The sequence below is a fragment of the Ascaphus truei genome, chromosome 3 (genome assembly GCF_040206685.1).
Source record: "Ascaphus truei isolate aAscTru1 chromosome 3, aAscTru1.hap1, whole genome shotgun sequence".
Lineage (NCBI taxonomy): Eukaryota > Metazoa > Chordata > Amphibia > Anura > Ascaphidae > Ascaphus > Ascaphus truei.
Window position 1 is genome coordinate 64,966,891 of NC_134485.1, and position 17,651 is coordinate 64,984,541.

Genomic DNA, 17,651 nt, shown 5'->3' on the forward strand with positions numbered 1-17,651 from the left:
CAGGAACTGAAATCTCAGTGTTTGTGTGCCCGCTCCACCTGACTTCCAATAAACATTAAAAACCAAAACAAAGTGAAACAAGAGAAAAGACAGCGCAAACGCAGTAGTGAAGTACTTTCAAATTATATTGAACAAATGAAAATGTATAATATCTGCGTACATCAAGTTAGAACATATCAAGCATGTCATGCACTCAGGCATAGGGATTCCTGAGGAAGTGGCTTCGGCTACGAAACGCGTAAGATTACTGATTTACGAGAGACTCCAACTATCTACGGGTAATCGAGACTCTACGGGTGCCCACTGCCATTCTGAGCGACGCCGTAAACAGCTGACGGCTGTCATCACTTTGCGGCTTGTCGCGCAACTGCACAGAGAAGCTGAGTTGTGAGCTGTACGGCGGCCTGTGCTGCTCCCGCACTGTCGTCTCCGACCAGCTGGACGGAGGTTCTCCATATGCCAGAGGGAAGTTCCCTGATGTCGACATGAGAACAGCTTCATAATATACAGACATCCACTCTGAGGGTACAGCTGTACTACATCTGCGTGGCCCTGCGAAGGAGTGTTCCTGATGGCCACGGCGAGCGGTGCCTGGTAACCTATGCCTGAGTGCATGACATGCTTGATATGTTCTAACTTGATGTACGCAGATATTAGACATTTTCATTTGTTCAATATAATTTGAATGTACTTTACTATTGCGTTTGCTCTGTCTTTTCTCTTGTTTCACTTTGTCTAGGGGTGTTGAGCCACTCCACACTTTAAACAGCTGCAGACGCCTATCAACTTTAGAGGTTCTTGTTTTATTACCATATCACATAGGTGTATTATGGGTAAATAACTATTTACACTGATAATAGAGGATCACTATAGTAGCGCACTGTACCATCTACTAAAAACCAAAACAAGTTTCTTTGCAATAGATACCGAAACTGGTGTAAACAAGTTGTGTAAAGTCTCCTATTGATCACAGTGCTACATGTGTCTTTTACATGTGTCTTTTCACAAGGCACTTTTGCTAGGTGCTGCAGAGAGACTGACCTAATTTGTCCATCAAAAGCATTTAATCAAAACAGTTTTTTTATTAAACTAGCTGAACATCAAAACAATTATGCACAGACACAGTTATTACGACAATTGTGTTTACAAACACGTAATTCGTGCTTATACTTCCGATTGATGGCACACTGGTGAGATAATCAGATTTATACTGATGAAAAGGACTTTGCAGGACTGCAACTTTAACAAAATGACGGGCCATATTAACTAAGCAGTGCAAAGCCATCAGACAACGTTCGGCGCTGGAGAACTCCTCACAGCATTTTCAAGTGAATGGGAATTAAGGTGTTTTTCATCACCAGAAAGGTGTCTTATGGTATATCACTGCTTAGTAAATACAGTATGACCCATAATGTACAAAATATTCTATGTCTAGTGATCCAAAGTAACCACTTCTGTAGCATTTGTACACAGTCTGGCAGATAAGAGATACTGATTGAGTTGCAAAGGTGGGAAATAAATAGTTTCCATGTATAGTGTCTCTGCGGGGTCTTGGTTCTACCTCCTTGTGGTTATCTTAGTGGCTTCCAAGCCTCTCCTCTGGGGATTCCAAACCGGGCCATATGGTGACGATAACCAAGCAGTACTATGTTTGTAACCTAAGTTTATTCTCATAGACAAAAAATGAGGTAGGGAGCCCGCACACAAGTACATGCAAACAAGAGAGGCAAGTGAATCGGAATAAATCTTTTATTGTAAACTAGCAATAATAACAGACACAATGTGTGGCGTATACAAACACACACACACACACACAGGTAAACAGATGAAAGATGTGAGCTCAAACGAACCCAGAAAGATAGTGTAAAATTTGAAAAAGCAATACAAAGCTCAGCTCACAACCAGGCAATGGCTGACCGACAGGCGCAAACACAATGGCAAAATATACAAGGGATTCTGGTAAAAAATGGGTCACACTGGGGTAGACAAAGCCAAAAAGGAAATAAAACAGGGGGAGGGAGGGTTTGGGGGGGGGGGGAGAGAAAACAAGAACAAAAATCCAAAAAGGAAGGTAAAGGGGGGAGACAATATTAAGTCAAGAGGGGCAACGTATCAGGGACAACAGGCCCGTTCCCAACGGTTCTAGACCACCATAGTGATTCTCTTACCGGGTTGCCTATGTGAGTACCCAGTTATAAGTTTTACCAAATGCCAATATGAATGGAAAAACCAAGTAAAGCCAAGATGCACAAAAATGCTGTAATACAGAGAGAAAAAAAGGAAACCATCCAACACTGGGAGACATCAAGTTACTTCTCATGTTTGTAAAATCCTAAAACCTGCCGTTCTATAAAACATGAAATGACAGAAAGCACTAGCTTTGCTGATTAGATGTAAAGTATTTTTATCGGAGCACAATTTCTTTGTTTTTACCTTGCTGAGCCGGGACTCGAAAGAAAGGGAATTAGTTGATCTGGATGTCTTCATTCCAAAGGTTGTGCCGGGAATGGCTTTCGCTCTCTCTGTTCCATGGCTCCCTTGTTTGGTTAATGCACTCAAAGAGCGGGCAGAACTCTTCATTCCCTACAGGGAGGAGAAATTAGTCAAGCACACATAGCAAGTGGAAAAGAAGAAGAGGTTATTTTATGAGATAATGAATTCATCTTTCCAGTGGTCTTATATTGCAAAATCAGCTTCATGAGAACACTTAGGATCCATCTTCTCTCAGACTGGAATCCTGCTCCACAAATAGAGGCCGGGGGGGGGAGGTTCTGAAAGAAGAGGATATATAGCGTGGAGGGAGTTTTAAAGAGAGGGGTGAGTGTGAAAGAGGGGGAGAACTAGTGTGTGAGTGAAGGAGCTATGTGAGAAAGAGAGGGGGGACAGTGGGAAAGAGGGGAGGGAGACAGTGAGAGAGAGATGGAGGAGTACGAGAGAGAGGGGGAACGTGAGAAACGATAAGGAGGGGAAGAAAGAAAGAGACGGGTGACTGAGAGTGAAGGAGAGGGGGGGCAGAGGAGGAGAGAAAGGGGAGGGAGACAGAGAAGGGGGGCAATAGTGTGAGAGAGGGCAGGAGTGAAAGAGAAGTGAGAGAGAGGTGGGGGAGTGGAGGGAGAGCGTATGAGAGAGAGAGAGACATACAGTACAGGTAATAGTAATAATGAAATAACTGAATAACCCCATGCTATCACCCCCTAATATGCACACCCCCAAACCAGCTGTGCGGCTGCATCTTACCCCATCCTGAGACATACTCTGTCCCACAATGAGCAGCTCTTTACCTTTTGTTTCAACATTGTCCCTCATTCCCTCTAGATTGTAACCTCTCAGGAGCAGGGCCCCCATTATCTTCTGTATCTGTTTGTGCTGGTCTGTCCTTACGTGTATGTTATTCTGTTCATATACCGTATTGGCCCGAATATAGTGCTATGTTTTTACATTACTGCGCATATAATACGAGTACAGTTTTCCGAAGAACACCTTCAAAACCTTAGGGTCGCATTATGTGTGTGGGGCCGTTTTATATTCGGGCCAATACGGTAATTGATGTCGCACTGTACCGCGCTACGGAATATGTTGGCGCTTTACAAATAAACAATAACAATAATGAAGCAGGTGTGGGCTGGTAACAAAAATGTTTTCATCTGCAAGATTGTTTTAGGAACAAATGCCCTTATTCTGTAAGGTGTGATAGCGCAGATTACTTTAATGGGGGTTTTGATATGACATCACGTCATCTGCGTTTATCACACCTTACAGAATAAGGGACAAACCCTTCATAGGGTCTCTGTAATGTTATTAATGTAACCCCTTCCCTGCCTGAGGGACCAGCCAGGCATTGCAAAGCAAAGTTGCGTTACTGGATCCTCACACAGCTCTGGCTATCCCTTCGTCTCCTGGATCACATTCCTTCACTAACAGCATACAGTGGTTTGAAAAGAAAAAAGTTTTACCCATCTATCCCATTACATTCCAACTAGCACATCACAGGAAGCGTCTTTTCTTTCTTTTTTTATTTAAGTATTTTTTTTTTTATTGAGGAAAGTTTCATGAGATTGATACAGAAAGGAAAACATTTCACATTACGGGGGTTATTACATTAATTGTCTTCTAGGTAAGTATTCAAAACATTGTTTCCCTGATCCTTTACTGTAAATACATACACCCGTGTTTACTCAAATGTAAGCTTGTTACATCACACGTTTATTGTCTTGTTTTTGCTCTGTTTGCAACGATTGTTTCTTCGGTCTCCTCAATTCCCTTAAATTACATACTGCTTTTTTTTCTCCTCCTTTATTTTTTTCACTGTCAATCTGTAATCTAAAACCAAAACTGAAAACTGCCCCTCTTCCCTCCCCATTTGGGTAATAATATGTGGCTCTTAAACTGTTATGGCTGATGTCATTATTCACAGGAGAAGAAAGAAAAAACCTGCGCACAGCCAATGGAGTGGGTCACCAAAGTAGTATATAAAAAAATATTCCTTTATTGATCCATGTTCAAAAAGGAGGGGAACACCCTATCCTGTACCTCTGGAAATGATATCTTATAAGAATTGGAAGGATCCAGCGTTGGAGAGCATATATCACTAATCTGTTGGTCATTATTTCGCAGTCATGGTGTGAGGCTTATTGATTTATTTTTGAATCCTATAGATTTGTGGTGAGATATATCGCCTGTTATTATTGGGACTATCAAACATTATTCCCTCCATGCGGACAGAGTAACGTTGGTGTCTTCAAAGAGGTTTTTCTATTTCGGCTTTCACCTTCTTTGACATTGAATTGGCAAACCAGCCCCATTTCTTGGTCTTTGATTCTGTATGGAAACTTGCTTCTAGTTTATCTATACTCATTAGGTGGAATTGAAAGCATCTGGACTATTTCAAATGGGAGTCAGAAAGCAGCTGGCAGATAAACTCTACACACTTTGGGAATAGCAATAGAAATCCTAATGATCTTGTACTGTGTATATATATATATACAGTGTTCGACAAACCTATACATTTGCTCGCCCCGGGCGAGTGGATTTAACATCGTGGCGAGCTTCTATTGGCCCAGGCATCACACGTTTGGTACTAGGTGGCGAGTAGATATTTTTGTTGGGCGAGTAGATTTTTTGGTGATTTGTCGACCACTGTATATATATATATATATATATATACAGTATATGCAGTCATCATACGTCATTCTAAAGGTCTCCAGGACCCGTCTTCTTTACCATCAAAGCGTGTCTTCGCATTTAAGACCCAATCTTCCACCAATTCCTTTCAGAAAGCCAGCAAAAGTAACATTATAAATCTGGGTCCAATAAAGAACTAGAAAAGACACGTACTGTCAAAATAACATGTATCTTATGTGAGGAATTGAACATGAATGCGTCTGCATGAGTCTGCAGCTGGCTAGTTTTGATTCAAGCTTTATTAATCTGGTTGCACATAAAGTAAGTAACAGATGCCTTCCAGACAGGGGGAGGGGGGTGAGAATGATGTTACCAACTCATCTAAAGGAACTTTTTACAATTAAAACAGGACATGACATTACTGTATGTAGATCATTAGTATAAAGAGTAAAGTGTATGGTCCGAGGAAAGGACCAGCTTGGCCTGAAACGTCACGCTATGCTTGTACCTGCTCTGATGTCTTAGGCTGCGTCCATAGAAGGACCGACAGCGCTGAGCCGTGCGGACGCTCCTCAATGAGGATGTCTTGAGAGGGGGCTCCCGCGAGCGTCCGCAGGCGTGCTGAGGCGCAAGGATTTTCATCCGAAAGAAGAAAATGTTTTCAGACCGCGCTGAGGACGTCACGTGGCTGCCAACATCCAATCAGGGTGAAGCAGCGTGACGTTGACGCCGGCGCTGTGACCCCTGTTGACCCCGTGACATCATAGCTCCGCCTCCCGATTGCGCACGCTGGCTCGCCTGCTAGTCCATGAAATCACTCCTGATTGAGCAGGTGAGCCTCAGCGTCAGCGCGGAGGAGCGCGGGCTGCACTACTATGGACAAAGCCTTAAATACAGAGTAAGCTAAGTTACAGAAAAGCTCATGTGTGCTTCTTCAACTACCAATTCTTTCTGTATGTAGATCATATATTTGATTTTTTTTGTGTGTGTGTTGTAACTGCGTTATTTAAAAAAAAAAAAGTATTAACATATTAGTATGTTAATAGGATTGTTTTCATTATTGTATTCGTAGTGAAATCTCTATATGCTTTAATATTTATGTTTGGTTTGTATTTATGGTAAATCATTATTATGTATTAATGTGAAAACAAATAGAACACAACTTTTGAACATCACAAACAGCCTATTCACTAAACGGTGATAAAATCAGTGCATTGCAGAACGACTTTCCATTGATTTATAGCGCACTAAAACATGTTGGTAAAAATGGTATTCACTAAGAAAAAATACCAGTTTTTGAAAGTTCGATATAAATTCGCGCTATAAATCCTGGCGATTGGCAACTGATTGAAACTGCAGCCTGAAAGAGCTGCATGGAGAAGCTGCGTCTACATGCACGGCTCTTACAGGCGATCATACAGTTCCAATATAATTGTTAAAACTAGTGTGTGGGAGCAGGAGGTCTCCTGAGCTGAACCTCATTGATTTCAGCATTGGGGACCCACTGCTTCCTGAGATACATTTTAAATTATGTCACCAAAAACAAGACATCTGCCATCCCATGTTACTCCAACCAATCGGATTATGAGATATACCATGTGAGGCATCACATGGCATATCCCCAATCTCATTGGTTGCAGTAAACCATGTGACAGAGTCCATTTTTGGAAAGGATGTGACGTCATCGAAAGTGAGCGACAAAATTGATTTGAAAGTTCAATAAGCTTATCTCTGTTTTGTGAATAGGCCCCACAGAAAACATATATTATCAACCACTTTCAGTAGAATAATAACATTTCTCAGTTACAATGAATTCCCGCCCCAAGGAGCTTGGAATTTAATTTTGGCGCCTTATGCACAGAATGATAAAGGACCATGTTTACTAAGCGGTGCTACTCCATAAGACGCCTTCTGCCCCCGGAATCCTCCCTTTGAGCCGGTTTACTTCAATCAGTTGTAAGGTGCCTTGTGGAGCTAGAAGATGTCTTATTCATCACAATAGCACCACTTATGGCCCAGAGGGACTTGTTCAAGATTACAAGGAGAAAATAGGGCCGGTTCAATACAAAAAAGTTTGGGAGCCAAAATTCCCCAGCTCCTATGCTGGGACAAAGGGGGTGTAAAAGAAACAGCACAGATTTATCATAAAGAAAAGTCCCGTTGCTTTCAAATATATACACTGGCGACACACTTTATTCGAGCTCGGCTAGTCCCACGAATTCGGGTATACCCGGGTGTATTGAGGTTTGTGACTGTTTTCTGCCCGAGTGCATTGAGGTATTTTCCAGGCAGCGATTGAAGCATTTTATTCCCGCTGGCTGCAATACTGCACAGTATATATATATATACTGCATTACAATTCATGAATTTATGCCATCTGGTAGACACGCGAAGCATTGCAGCCTATTAAATCCTAATCATTATCATTTAACAGATCAGCCGCCCGTCAGCCAGGCATGAACCCAGGCTGGGAAGGCAAACGCAACGGGGCTTGTCAGAGGTGAGGAGCGGCGCATTCCAGGTATCTGCCAGGTACATACCGGGTATTTGCTCGAATAAAGTGTGTTGGTGCAGTATATAGGAGCGTAGCTACAGCCCGTGCTCTTGGGGGGCCCACTCTCCCCCTGTAGAGACAGGCGGGTGATGGTATGCGGCGGCGGGCTCCCGGTGTTAAAGGATAAGCCGGTAGAAGAATCAGCAGAGGCAGAGCAGGACGGCAGGGGAGGAATGTGTTCTAGCAGTCTGATCCAGAAGTCTTTATTACTTCTGGTGTCTGATGCTGGAGCGTGCTCCTCCCCTGTCGTCCTGCTCTGCCTGTGTAACAACTGCTGATTCTTCTACCGGTTTATGCTTCAACACCGGGGGTCCGCCGTCAGATACCATCACCCCCCGCCAGTCTCCATTACCACAGGTAGGCACAAGTAGGAGGGGGGGGGGGATATAAAGAGGGGAGATCTGATAATGGTGATGATGAGGGGGACTGGGGGAGATCTGATGATGATGATGAGAGGGAGATATGATGATGATGAGGATGATGATGAGGGGGAGATCTGATGCTGATGATGATGGGGAGATCTGATGATGATGGTGATGAGGGCGAGATCTGATGATGATGGGGAGATCTGATGATGATGAGGGGGACTGGGGGAGATCTGATGATGATGATGATGATGATGATGATGATGGTATCTGATGATTATGAGGAGAGAGTTGATGATGTGGAGAGATATGATGATGAGGGGGAGAGCTGATGATGAAGGGGAGAGCTGATGATGGTGATGATGATGAGTGAGAGAGCTGATGGTGATGAGGGGGAGAGCTGAGGAGAGATGATGGGGGATGCAGATGAGGAGGGATGATGAGAGAGAGGATCGGGGAGAGGATGGGGTAAGGGAGAAAAAAATTGCAGTTAGTATTAATATTAATGGGGCCATGACAAAATGTTTGCCCGGGGGCCCGCACATATCTAGCTATGCCAGTGTGCGCGTGTGTATATATATATATCCTGGGGGCCCGCACATATCTAGCTATGCCAGTGTGCGTGTGTGTGTATATATATATATATATATATATATATAACACACAGAAGGAGAAGTTGCTCAACACATAATATATAAGGTTAACTCAAGCCCTTTAATAAAACTAACTATAAGGGTAAAATAAAATATATACCCCAATTAAAGTCAGTATATAAATTAAATAGGGCCTGATGGTGCTAGGGGATAGTGAAAACTATATAAGACACACAGATGAAAAGAACAAAGACAATCCCCTTAGTAGCATTCTAAATTACACCTAAACTAATCTATAAGATAAAGATGGTTAAAAAGAAACAGATGCTCCGCCAATTCAGAAAAAATGAACAAGATTTTATTGATTAAACAACAAGACACACTAACTTAAAAACATAAAAATACTAAAGACAGCCTATGAAAATATATATATATGTATCAAAAATATAAAGAGAGGACTACTAATCAAACACTATCAGTATTACAAAAAGAAAAAAAACTAAATTGTGTCTAAATAAAGTTTAAATAATGACAACAAAGTAGTTTAGTCTAACATAATAGGCAATACAAAATATATTCCCACTGACATATGCATGAAAGAATAATAAATCATTGCGTTGGAAAAAGTATATAGTCAATGACCCAGTATATAGCCAGGAAAAATTAGTATGTATACCAAAAACAGAGGGGAAAAAAAGAGATAAAGCAACCAGGGAAAAATAATATAACAATAATAATAGTTATACCCTGAACAGCATTTCCCCAAAATGAAATCAATGAGAACTGATGCAGCAAATAAAGAAAAATATGACTAATAAAGACATATTAGCAAACAGAGTCATACATATTGAAAACACCACAAAGCGCAGCACTGCAAGGACAGGTAATGCCCAAACAGTAAGAGGAGGGTAATACTCAGCTGCAGCTAGATTGTGTAGAGTTTGTGTCCATATTGATTGTACAGGATGTGTTTCCAAAGTCTGCTTATAACAGGAACAAAAAATAAAGTCCAAAATGCTGCATCAGATCCATCATAAGTCCCTCACTTATGATGGATCTGATGCAGCATTTTGGACTTTATTTTTTGTTCCTGTTATAAGCAGACTTTGGAAACACATCCTGTACAATCAATATGGACACAAACTCTACACAATCTAGCTGCAGCTGAGTATTACCCTCCTTACTGTTTGGGCATTACCTGTCCTTGCAGTGCTGCGCTTTGTGGTGTTTTCAATATGTATGACTCTGTTTGCTAATATGTCTTTATTAGTCATATTTTTCTTTATTTGCTGCATCAGTTCTCATTGATTTCATTTTGGGGAATTGCTGTTCAGGGTATAACTATTATTATTGTTATATTATTTTTCCCTGGTTGCTTTATCTCTTTTTTTCCCCTCTGTTTTTGGTATACATACTAATTTTTCCTGGCTATATACTGAGTCATTGACTATATACTTTTTCCAACGCAATGATTTATTATTCTTTCATGCATATGTCAGTGGGAATATATTTTGTATTGCCTATTATGTTAGACTAAACTACTTTGTTGTCATTATTTAAACTTTATTTAGACACAATTTAGTTTTTTTTCTTTTTGTAATACTGATAGTGTTTGATTAGTAGTCCTCTCTTTATATTTTTGATACATATATATTTTCATAGGCTGTCTTTAGTATTTTTATGTTTTTAAGTTAGTGTGTCTTGTTGTTTAATCAATAAAATCTTGTTCATTTTTTCTGAATTGGCGGAGCATCTGTTTCTTTTTAACCATCTTTATCTTATAGATTAGTTTAGGTGTAATTTAGAGTGCTACTAAGGGGATTGCCTTTGTTCTTTTCATCTGTGTGTCTTATATATATATATATATATATATATATATATATACTAGCTGAGAGCCCCGGCGTTGCCCGGGATGTTTGTGGTGTGGGTGTGGCATTTGGGTGAGGAGTGGTCAACGCGGCCCATGTGCGGTGGTAGTGCTGCTGTGGCTGTACTGATGGTGATTGTATCGGTGTGCTGATTTTGGAGGGTTTGGTGCTGATGTGGGGGTGCGGATGTGGGGGTGCGGATGTGGGTGTGCCGATGGGGGAGGTGCAAAGGTGCCGATGTGTGGGTGCTGATGGTGTTGATGGGGGCTGGGAATGGCGGGGAGCCGAGAATGCCAGTGTGCTGGGGGGGCATGGGATAGTGGTGTGCTGATGTGGTTTTGCTGGGGATAGTGTGTGTGTGTATACGTGTGTGTGTATACACACGTGTGTGTGTATACACGTGTGTGTGTATACATGTTTGTGTGTGTGTATACATGTTTGTGTGTATACATTGTATGTGTGTGTGTGTGTGTATACATGTGTACGTGTGTGTGTGTGTGTACGTGTGTGTATACACATGTGTGTGTATACACATGTGTGTATAGACGTGTATACACATGTGTGTGTAGACATTGTGTGTATGTATATATTGTGTGTGTGTGTGTATACATGTGTACGTGTGTGTATACACATGTGTATACACATGTGTGTATACATAGTATGTGTGTGTGTGTGTGTGTGTGTACATGTGTGTGTGTGTACATTTGTGTGTGTATACATGTTTGTGTGTGTGTGTACATTTGTGTGTGTATACATGTTTGTGTGTGTGTATACATGTTTGTGTGTGTGTATACGTGTGTGTATACATGTGTGTGTATACACGTGTGTGTGTGTGTGTATACATGTGTGTGTGTATACATTATGTATATGTATACGTGTGTGTGTATGTGTACATGTGCGTGTGTGTATGTCTCCATGTGTGTGTATACACATGTGTATATACACGTGTGTATATACACGTGTGTATACACGTGTGTATACACGTGTGTATACACGTTTGTGTGTATACATAGTATGTGTGTGTGTGTGTATACATGTGTGTGTGTACATTTGTGTGTATACATGTTTGTGTGTGTATACACGTGTGTATGTGTGTGTGTGTGTATACATGTGTGTGTGTATACATGTGTGTGTGTATACATTATGTGTATGTATACATGTGTGTGTGTGTGTACGTGTGTGTATGTGTACATGTGCGTGTGTGTATGTCTCCATGTGTGTGTGTATGTCTCCATGTGTGTGTGTACGTGTACATGTGTGTGAGTATACGTGTACATGTGTGTGTGTGTACGTGTCTACGTGTACATGTGTGTGTGTGTCTACGTGTACATGTGTGTGTGTCTACGTGCGTGTGTATACGTGTGTGTGTGTCTACGTGTGTGTGCGTATACGTGTGTGTGCGTATACGTGTGTGTGTGTGTCTACGTGTGTGTGTGTGTCTACGTGTGTGTGTGTGTCTACGTGTGTGTGTGTGTCTACGTGTGTGTGTCTACGTGTGTGTGTCTACGTGTGTGTGCGTGTGTCTACGTCTGTGTGTGTGTCTACGTGTGTGTGTGTACACGTGTGTGTACGTGTGTGTTTGTACGTGTGTGTGTTTGTACGTGTGTGTGTGTGTGTAAACGTGTGTGTGTGTAAACGTGTGTCTGTGTGTATACGTGTGTGTCTGTGTGTATACGTGTGTGTCTGTGTGTATACGTGTGTGTGTGTGTGTATAGGTGTGTGTGTGTGTGTATAGGTGTGTGTGTGTGTGTGTGTATAGGTGTGTGTCTGTGTGTATAGGTGTGTCTGTGTGTCTACGTGTTTGTTTGTGTCTACGTGTGTCTGTGTGTCTACGTGTGCCTGTGTGTATACGTGTGTGTGTGTGTATACGTGTGTCTGTATAGGTGTGTGTGTGTGTGTGTGTGTGTGTGCGTGTGTGTCTGTCTACATGTGTGTGTGTGTCTACATGTGTGTGTGTGTCTACATGTGTGTGTCTGTGGACGTGTGTGTGTGCCTACATGTGTGTGTGTGCGTGTGTGTGTGTGTGTGTGCCTACATGTGTGTGTGTGCGCCTACATGTGTGTGTGCGCCTACATGTGTGTGTGTGTGTGGTCTCTGTGTGTGTGTGTGTCTCTGTGTATGTGTATGTGTATGTGTATGTGTATGTATGTATGTATATATATATATATATATATATATATATATATATATATATATATATATATATATATAGTGTGTGTGTGTGTGTGTATGGAGGGTTGAGGCTGGCAATGAAGGAATGGGGGGGTGTGGGGGGAGAGCTGCTTACCTTGCAGTCGGCAGCATGTTCCTCGAGGTGAGGCCTCCTGCAGGGCGGGAGCCCCCCCGCTGCCTCCGGCTCGAGGTGAGGCCTCCTGCAGGGCGGGAGCCCCCCCGCTGCCTCCGGCTCGAGGTGAGGCCTCCTGCAGGGCGGGAGCCCCCCCGGCTCGAGGTGAGGCCTCCTGCAGGGCGGGAGCCCCCCCGGCTCGAGGTGAGGCCTCCTGCAGGGCGGGAGCCCCCCCGCTGCCTCCGGCTCGAGGTGAGGCCTCCTGCAGGGCGGGAGCCCCCCCGCTGCCCACCGGCTCGAGGTGAAGCCTCCTGCAGGGCGGGAGCCCCCCCGCTGCCCTCCGGCTCGAGGTGAGGCCTCCTGCAGGGCGGGAGCCCCCCCGCTGCCCCCCGGCTCGAGGTGAGGCCTCCTGCAGGGCGGGAGCCCCCCCGCTGCCCTCCGGCTCGAGGTGAGGCCTCCTGCAGGGCGGGAGCCCCCCCGCTGCCCCCCGGCTCGAGGTGAGGCCTCCTGCAGGGCGGGAGCCCCCCCGCTGCCCTCCGGCTCGAGGTGAGGCCTCCTGCAGGGCGGGAGCCCCCCCGCTGCCCCCCGGCTCGAGGTGAGGCCTCCTGCAGGGCGGGAGCCCCCCCGCTGCCCTCCGGCTCGAGGTGAGGCCTCCTGCAGGGCGGGAGCCCCCCCGCTGCCCCCCGGCTCGAGGTGAGGCCTCCTGCAGGGCGGGAGCCCCCCCGCTGCCCCCCGGCTCGAGGTGAGGCCTCCTGCAGGGCGGGAGCCCCCCCGCTGCCCTCCGGCTCGAGGTGAGGCGGCGGTGCCGAGGAGCGTTGCAGGCGGCGCCGGGTAGGCTGGTCTTTGCTGTGAGGGGGGTGGGAGAGGTGAGCCGGTGCCGAGGAGCGTGCGGCGAGGCCCGTGGGTATGCTGCCTCACCCATCCGGCCGCTCCCACGTGGATGTGAGGCGGGAGGCAGCGTGTTGTGGCCGCTCCCCCGCGTGTGTCCCGGGCGCTCGCTCCGCTCCCCCGCTGACTGTAGCGGCGCCGGGGTGTGAGCTTGGGGGGGGGGGGGTGTGTGAGCTTGGGGGGGGGGGGGTGAGCTTGGGGGGGGGTGAGGTGTGTGTGAGCTTGGGGGGGGGGGGGGGGGGGTGTGTGTGTGTGTGTGTGTGTGTGTGTGTGTGTGTGTGTGTGTGTGTGTTTTTTTTTTTTTTTTTTGTGGACCTTTGGCCCGTCACTCCGCCTCAGGCCAATGCGAGGTGTGGGGGGCGGGCCAAGGGGGTGGTGTGAGTGTGTGAGGCCAATGAGAGGTGTGCGGGGGCGGGCGGCCCATGGGACCAATGAGATTGCCGCTAGGGACACCGGACATCCAGCAGGCAGGCATGCATGCATGCAGGCAGGCAGGCAAACATACAGTGCTTTCACTAATATAGTATAAGATATATATATATATATTTGCTGCTTTTTTGCATAGTGAGGATAGAAAGGGATAATTTACTAAGCTCTCCCAGCTGCAAAACTAGTGCAAAAGAGCTACACCAGGTTTATTATTATTATCGTTTATTTATAAAGCGCCAACATATTCCGCAGTGCAGTATAGTGGGGGTATGGAGTTATGTATATTAAATAAACAGAACGATATACCAAATATGGAGAAGCATGCACAAACAGATACAAAGAGGTAATGCGGCCCTGCTAGTGAGAACTTCTTACAATCTAGATTGAATAAGGACAATGTTGTACTAAAGTGGCTGCCCATTGTGTGACGGAGTATGGTGCAGCCGCACAGCTGACCCCATATAGATTTGGGGGTGAGGATGTTTGGAGTGGTCAGTGGGAAGTTTGGTCCAGCTGCACAGCTGGTCCCAATAGGCTTGGAAGGGGAGTGGTAGATGTTAGGGGTATGCCAGATAGGCTTGGAAGGGGAGTGGTAGATGTTAGGGGTATGCCAGATAGGCTTGGAAGGGGAGTGGTAGATGTTAGGGGTATGCCAGATAGGCTTGGAAGGGAAGTGGTAGATGTTAGGGTTATGCCAGATAGGCTTGGAAGGGAAGTGGTAGATGTTAGGGGTATGCCAGATAGGCTTGGAAGGGGAGTGGTAGATGTTAGGGGTTTGCCAGATAGGCTTCCTTGAAAAGGTGAGTTTTCAGAGAGTTTGCGAATGGTTTATTAAAGGAGAACCCCAATGACTTTCAATGGGGTTCCTTTTCTTTGGGAAATATGGAGCTGTTTTTGTACTCGATTTGCCTCAGTTTTACACCTGGAAGACTTTAGTAAATAAACCCCAGAGTGTTAGGAAAAAGGTGTATTTGTGGCTATGTACTAAATGTCGGAAACAGCTTTATCGGCGCAAAATTGATGCATGGAAATCGCATTTTAATTTGCGATTTTTGCATGTCTGTACTAGCCTGATATTTCTTAACCTGCCCAATCAGCAACAATAATGATTTTTTTCTGTTTTTTTGGAGCACACAGAAATGCACTGCACTAGGTGGATATATGCTAATGTGCAAACAAAAATGTTTCTGTTCCAAAAAAAGTAGATAGTGCATTACCATAGTCTGCCAAGTTCAACGTGACCTGAGCCCTAAAAAGCCTGTTCCTAGTGTTAGCGCAGAATTAAATTGCTATGTATCAACCCCTTAAATTGATTTGATGCAGCCCACATGTTTAATTATATACGTTAACAACATCTATTATTTTCACAGTATGGCTATTATAAATAATATGACACTACTAATTTATATGTACTGTACTAATACTTGTTATACATAAAAAAAATACATCCAATACTGTCTAAATTTAAATGGTATTTGTAATGTGTTCAACATGGCACAATGTGTCAACATTAATTTCAAGCAACAATCTAATAATAACTTTATTTCATATAGGGCTTTTCTCCCAAGGCGTGCGCCTCTTTTTAGCACTGAAATGTTGATGCACAATCACAAGTTTTATTTTTATACAGACATTAATGGAGGAATACATGGAGCCTGGTGAATTTAATGGGATAACCATAAATAATGAATAATGTTATGTTACTTGATTTGATATGGACATTTTGACTATGAGATAGACATTATGAAGGTATTTCATAGTAAACATGTATTGACCATGCAGTAAAGCACACTGATGATAGTTTGATGAGTTATGAATGCCCAATATTGCTTCTGAAGCTTTATGATTAAACCAGAGAACCTTCTTTGCAGATAGAGTTACAATGATACCTTCAGATGTAAATCTGTTGGATGGACTTTTGTGATAATAAAAGCTCGTCAAACATATACAAATAGCAAACATGCTCCAATCAATAGTATCAACCTGGGAAGCAGGACATTACTTAAGGACCAGGTCAGGCGTATTAAAGCAGCCTATGCTCTGTAGCAGCGGTGTTCACCCGTCTCCTCGGGGGAATCTCAGTCTCCTGACTGCAAAACGGGTGCAAAACTGTACCCGTTTTATCAAAGAATTAGGTCCCTCACAATGGAATTTGTTGCTTTGATATAGCAAATAAAAATACCAATTGTGAGCACATTCACCTCTCAGACAGGTCACTAACCTGCATGTCCCCATTATCTCTTAGCATACAAGAGTCTGGGTAATGACATGCAAATGATCTCTCGCAGTCACCTTTTGCTTTTTACCCATTTTAACATGGACCCCTATAATATTATGCCTGCCGTATGACACAGCGTTGCAGCACAGCCTGGGTTAAAGAAGTGCAAAGCCAGCAAACATACTCGTAGACCGCTTTTTTTTTTTACCTTTTGGGTCTCATCAGTATGAGGATGGTTACTATGACATGTGAATGTGCACATAAGTGGTATTTTCATTTGCTGTCCACTGTATGGTGCGGGGTATTTTTCACTTTTTTACTCACCATAACTTACTTCGTGTCTGGTTGCTAGAAGGTGGAGGTTTTTTGCCTTGGTTTTGCCCCAATTTTGCGACAGGGAGACTTATACATATCCCCCATAAGATTTTCCGCATGACCAGGTGCTTATGGAACATGACAATGCAGAGAGTATGTGTGTAAATACAGTACTGCCTGGTTATCTGCAACACATGGGCTGGCGGCAGAACTCTGATGTGGGGGATACAATTGGCAAAGCATTGCTCAGAAGTATCTCCAGCTGCCCACAACATTCACTTTCCTCTCCTGCCGCGATTAGTATATATTTGTTTGATTAATGATATTAGCATGGCTCGACAAATACACTAGCCTGCTGATTTGAGCAGCTGGCGAGTAGGGCGCCCGGTGGCAGAAGAGGAGGACTGAAGACCACGGGAGCGGCACAGGAAGGAGACAGCTGGCGGCGGGAGAAGAGGACAGAGGACCACCATGTCAGGTGGAGCAGGGCAGCAGAAGCGTTAGACAGCTGGCGGCGGAAGAAGAAGAGCATTGACACCATGTGAGCAGCACAGGAGACCCGCCGGGGAGGAGCTGCGCTGTGGCACGCTCCTCCCCGCCTGTTCCCCTGTGCCGCTCGCATGGTATCAATGCTGTTCTCCTGCTGCTGCCCACCCGCTGTCTAATGCCTATACTGCCCTGCTGACATGGGGGTCCTCTGTCCTCTTCTCCTGCCGGCAGCTGTTTTCTTCCTGTGCCGCTGCCGTGGTCTTCAGTCCTTCTCTTCTGCCGCCGGCCGCCATCTTCCTCCTCTGCTTCACCAAAGCCAGGTAAGTGAGAGGAAGAGAAGGAGGGGGGTGAGAGGAGGAGGGGTGAGAGAGGAAGAGGAGAAGGAGGGGGGTGAGAGAGGGAGGGCACGCTCAGTTGTACAGTGCGATTACAAAAAAAATTGGGGTTAAGGAGAGAGGGGGCGAATTCCTTTTTTGTCTGGCAAGTAGCATTTTTCATAATTTGTCGAGCCCTGGATATTAGTAACA

General features: G+C 44.6%; 1 protein-coding gene across 1 annotated transcript in view; it reads right to left on the reverse strand.

Annotated features, from left to right (window-relative positions):
• Window positions 1-17,651, reverse strand: part of LOC142490646 (cytospin-B-like) — a 230,046-nt gene that overhangs the window by 159,899 nt on the left and 52,496 nt on the right. Inside the window, exon 2 of the mRNA XM_075593064.1 lies at window positions 2,434-2,583. Coding sequence (XP_075449179.1) covers window positions 2,434-2,580 — 147 coding nt within the window. The 5' untranslated portion in view covers window positions 2,581-2,583. The remainder of the gene's footprint in view (window positions 1-2,433; window positions 2,584-17,651) is intronic.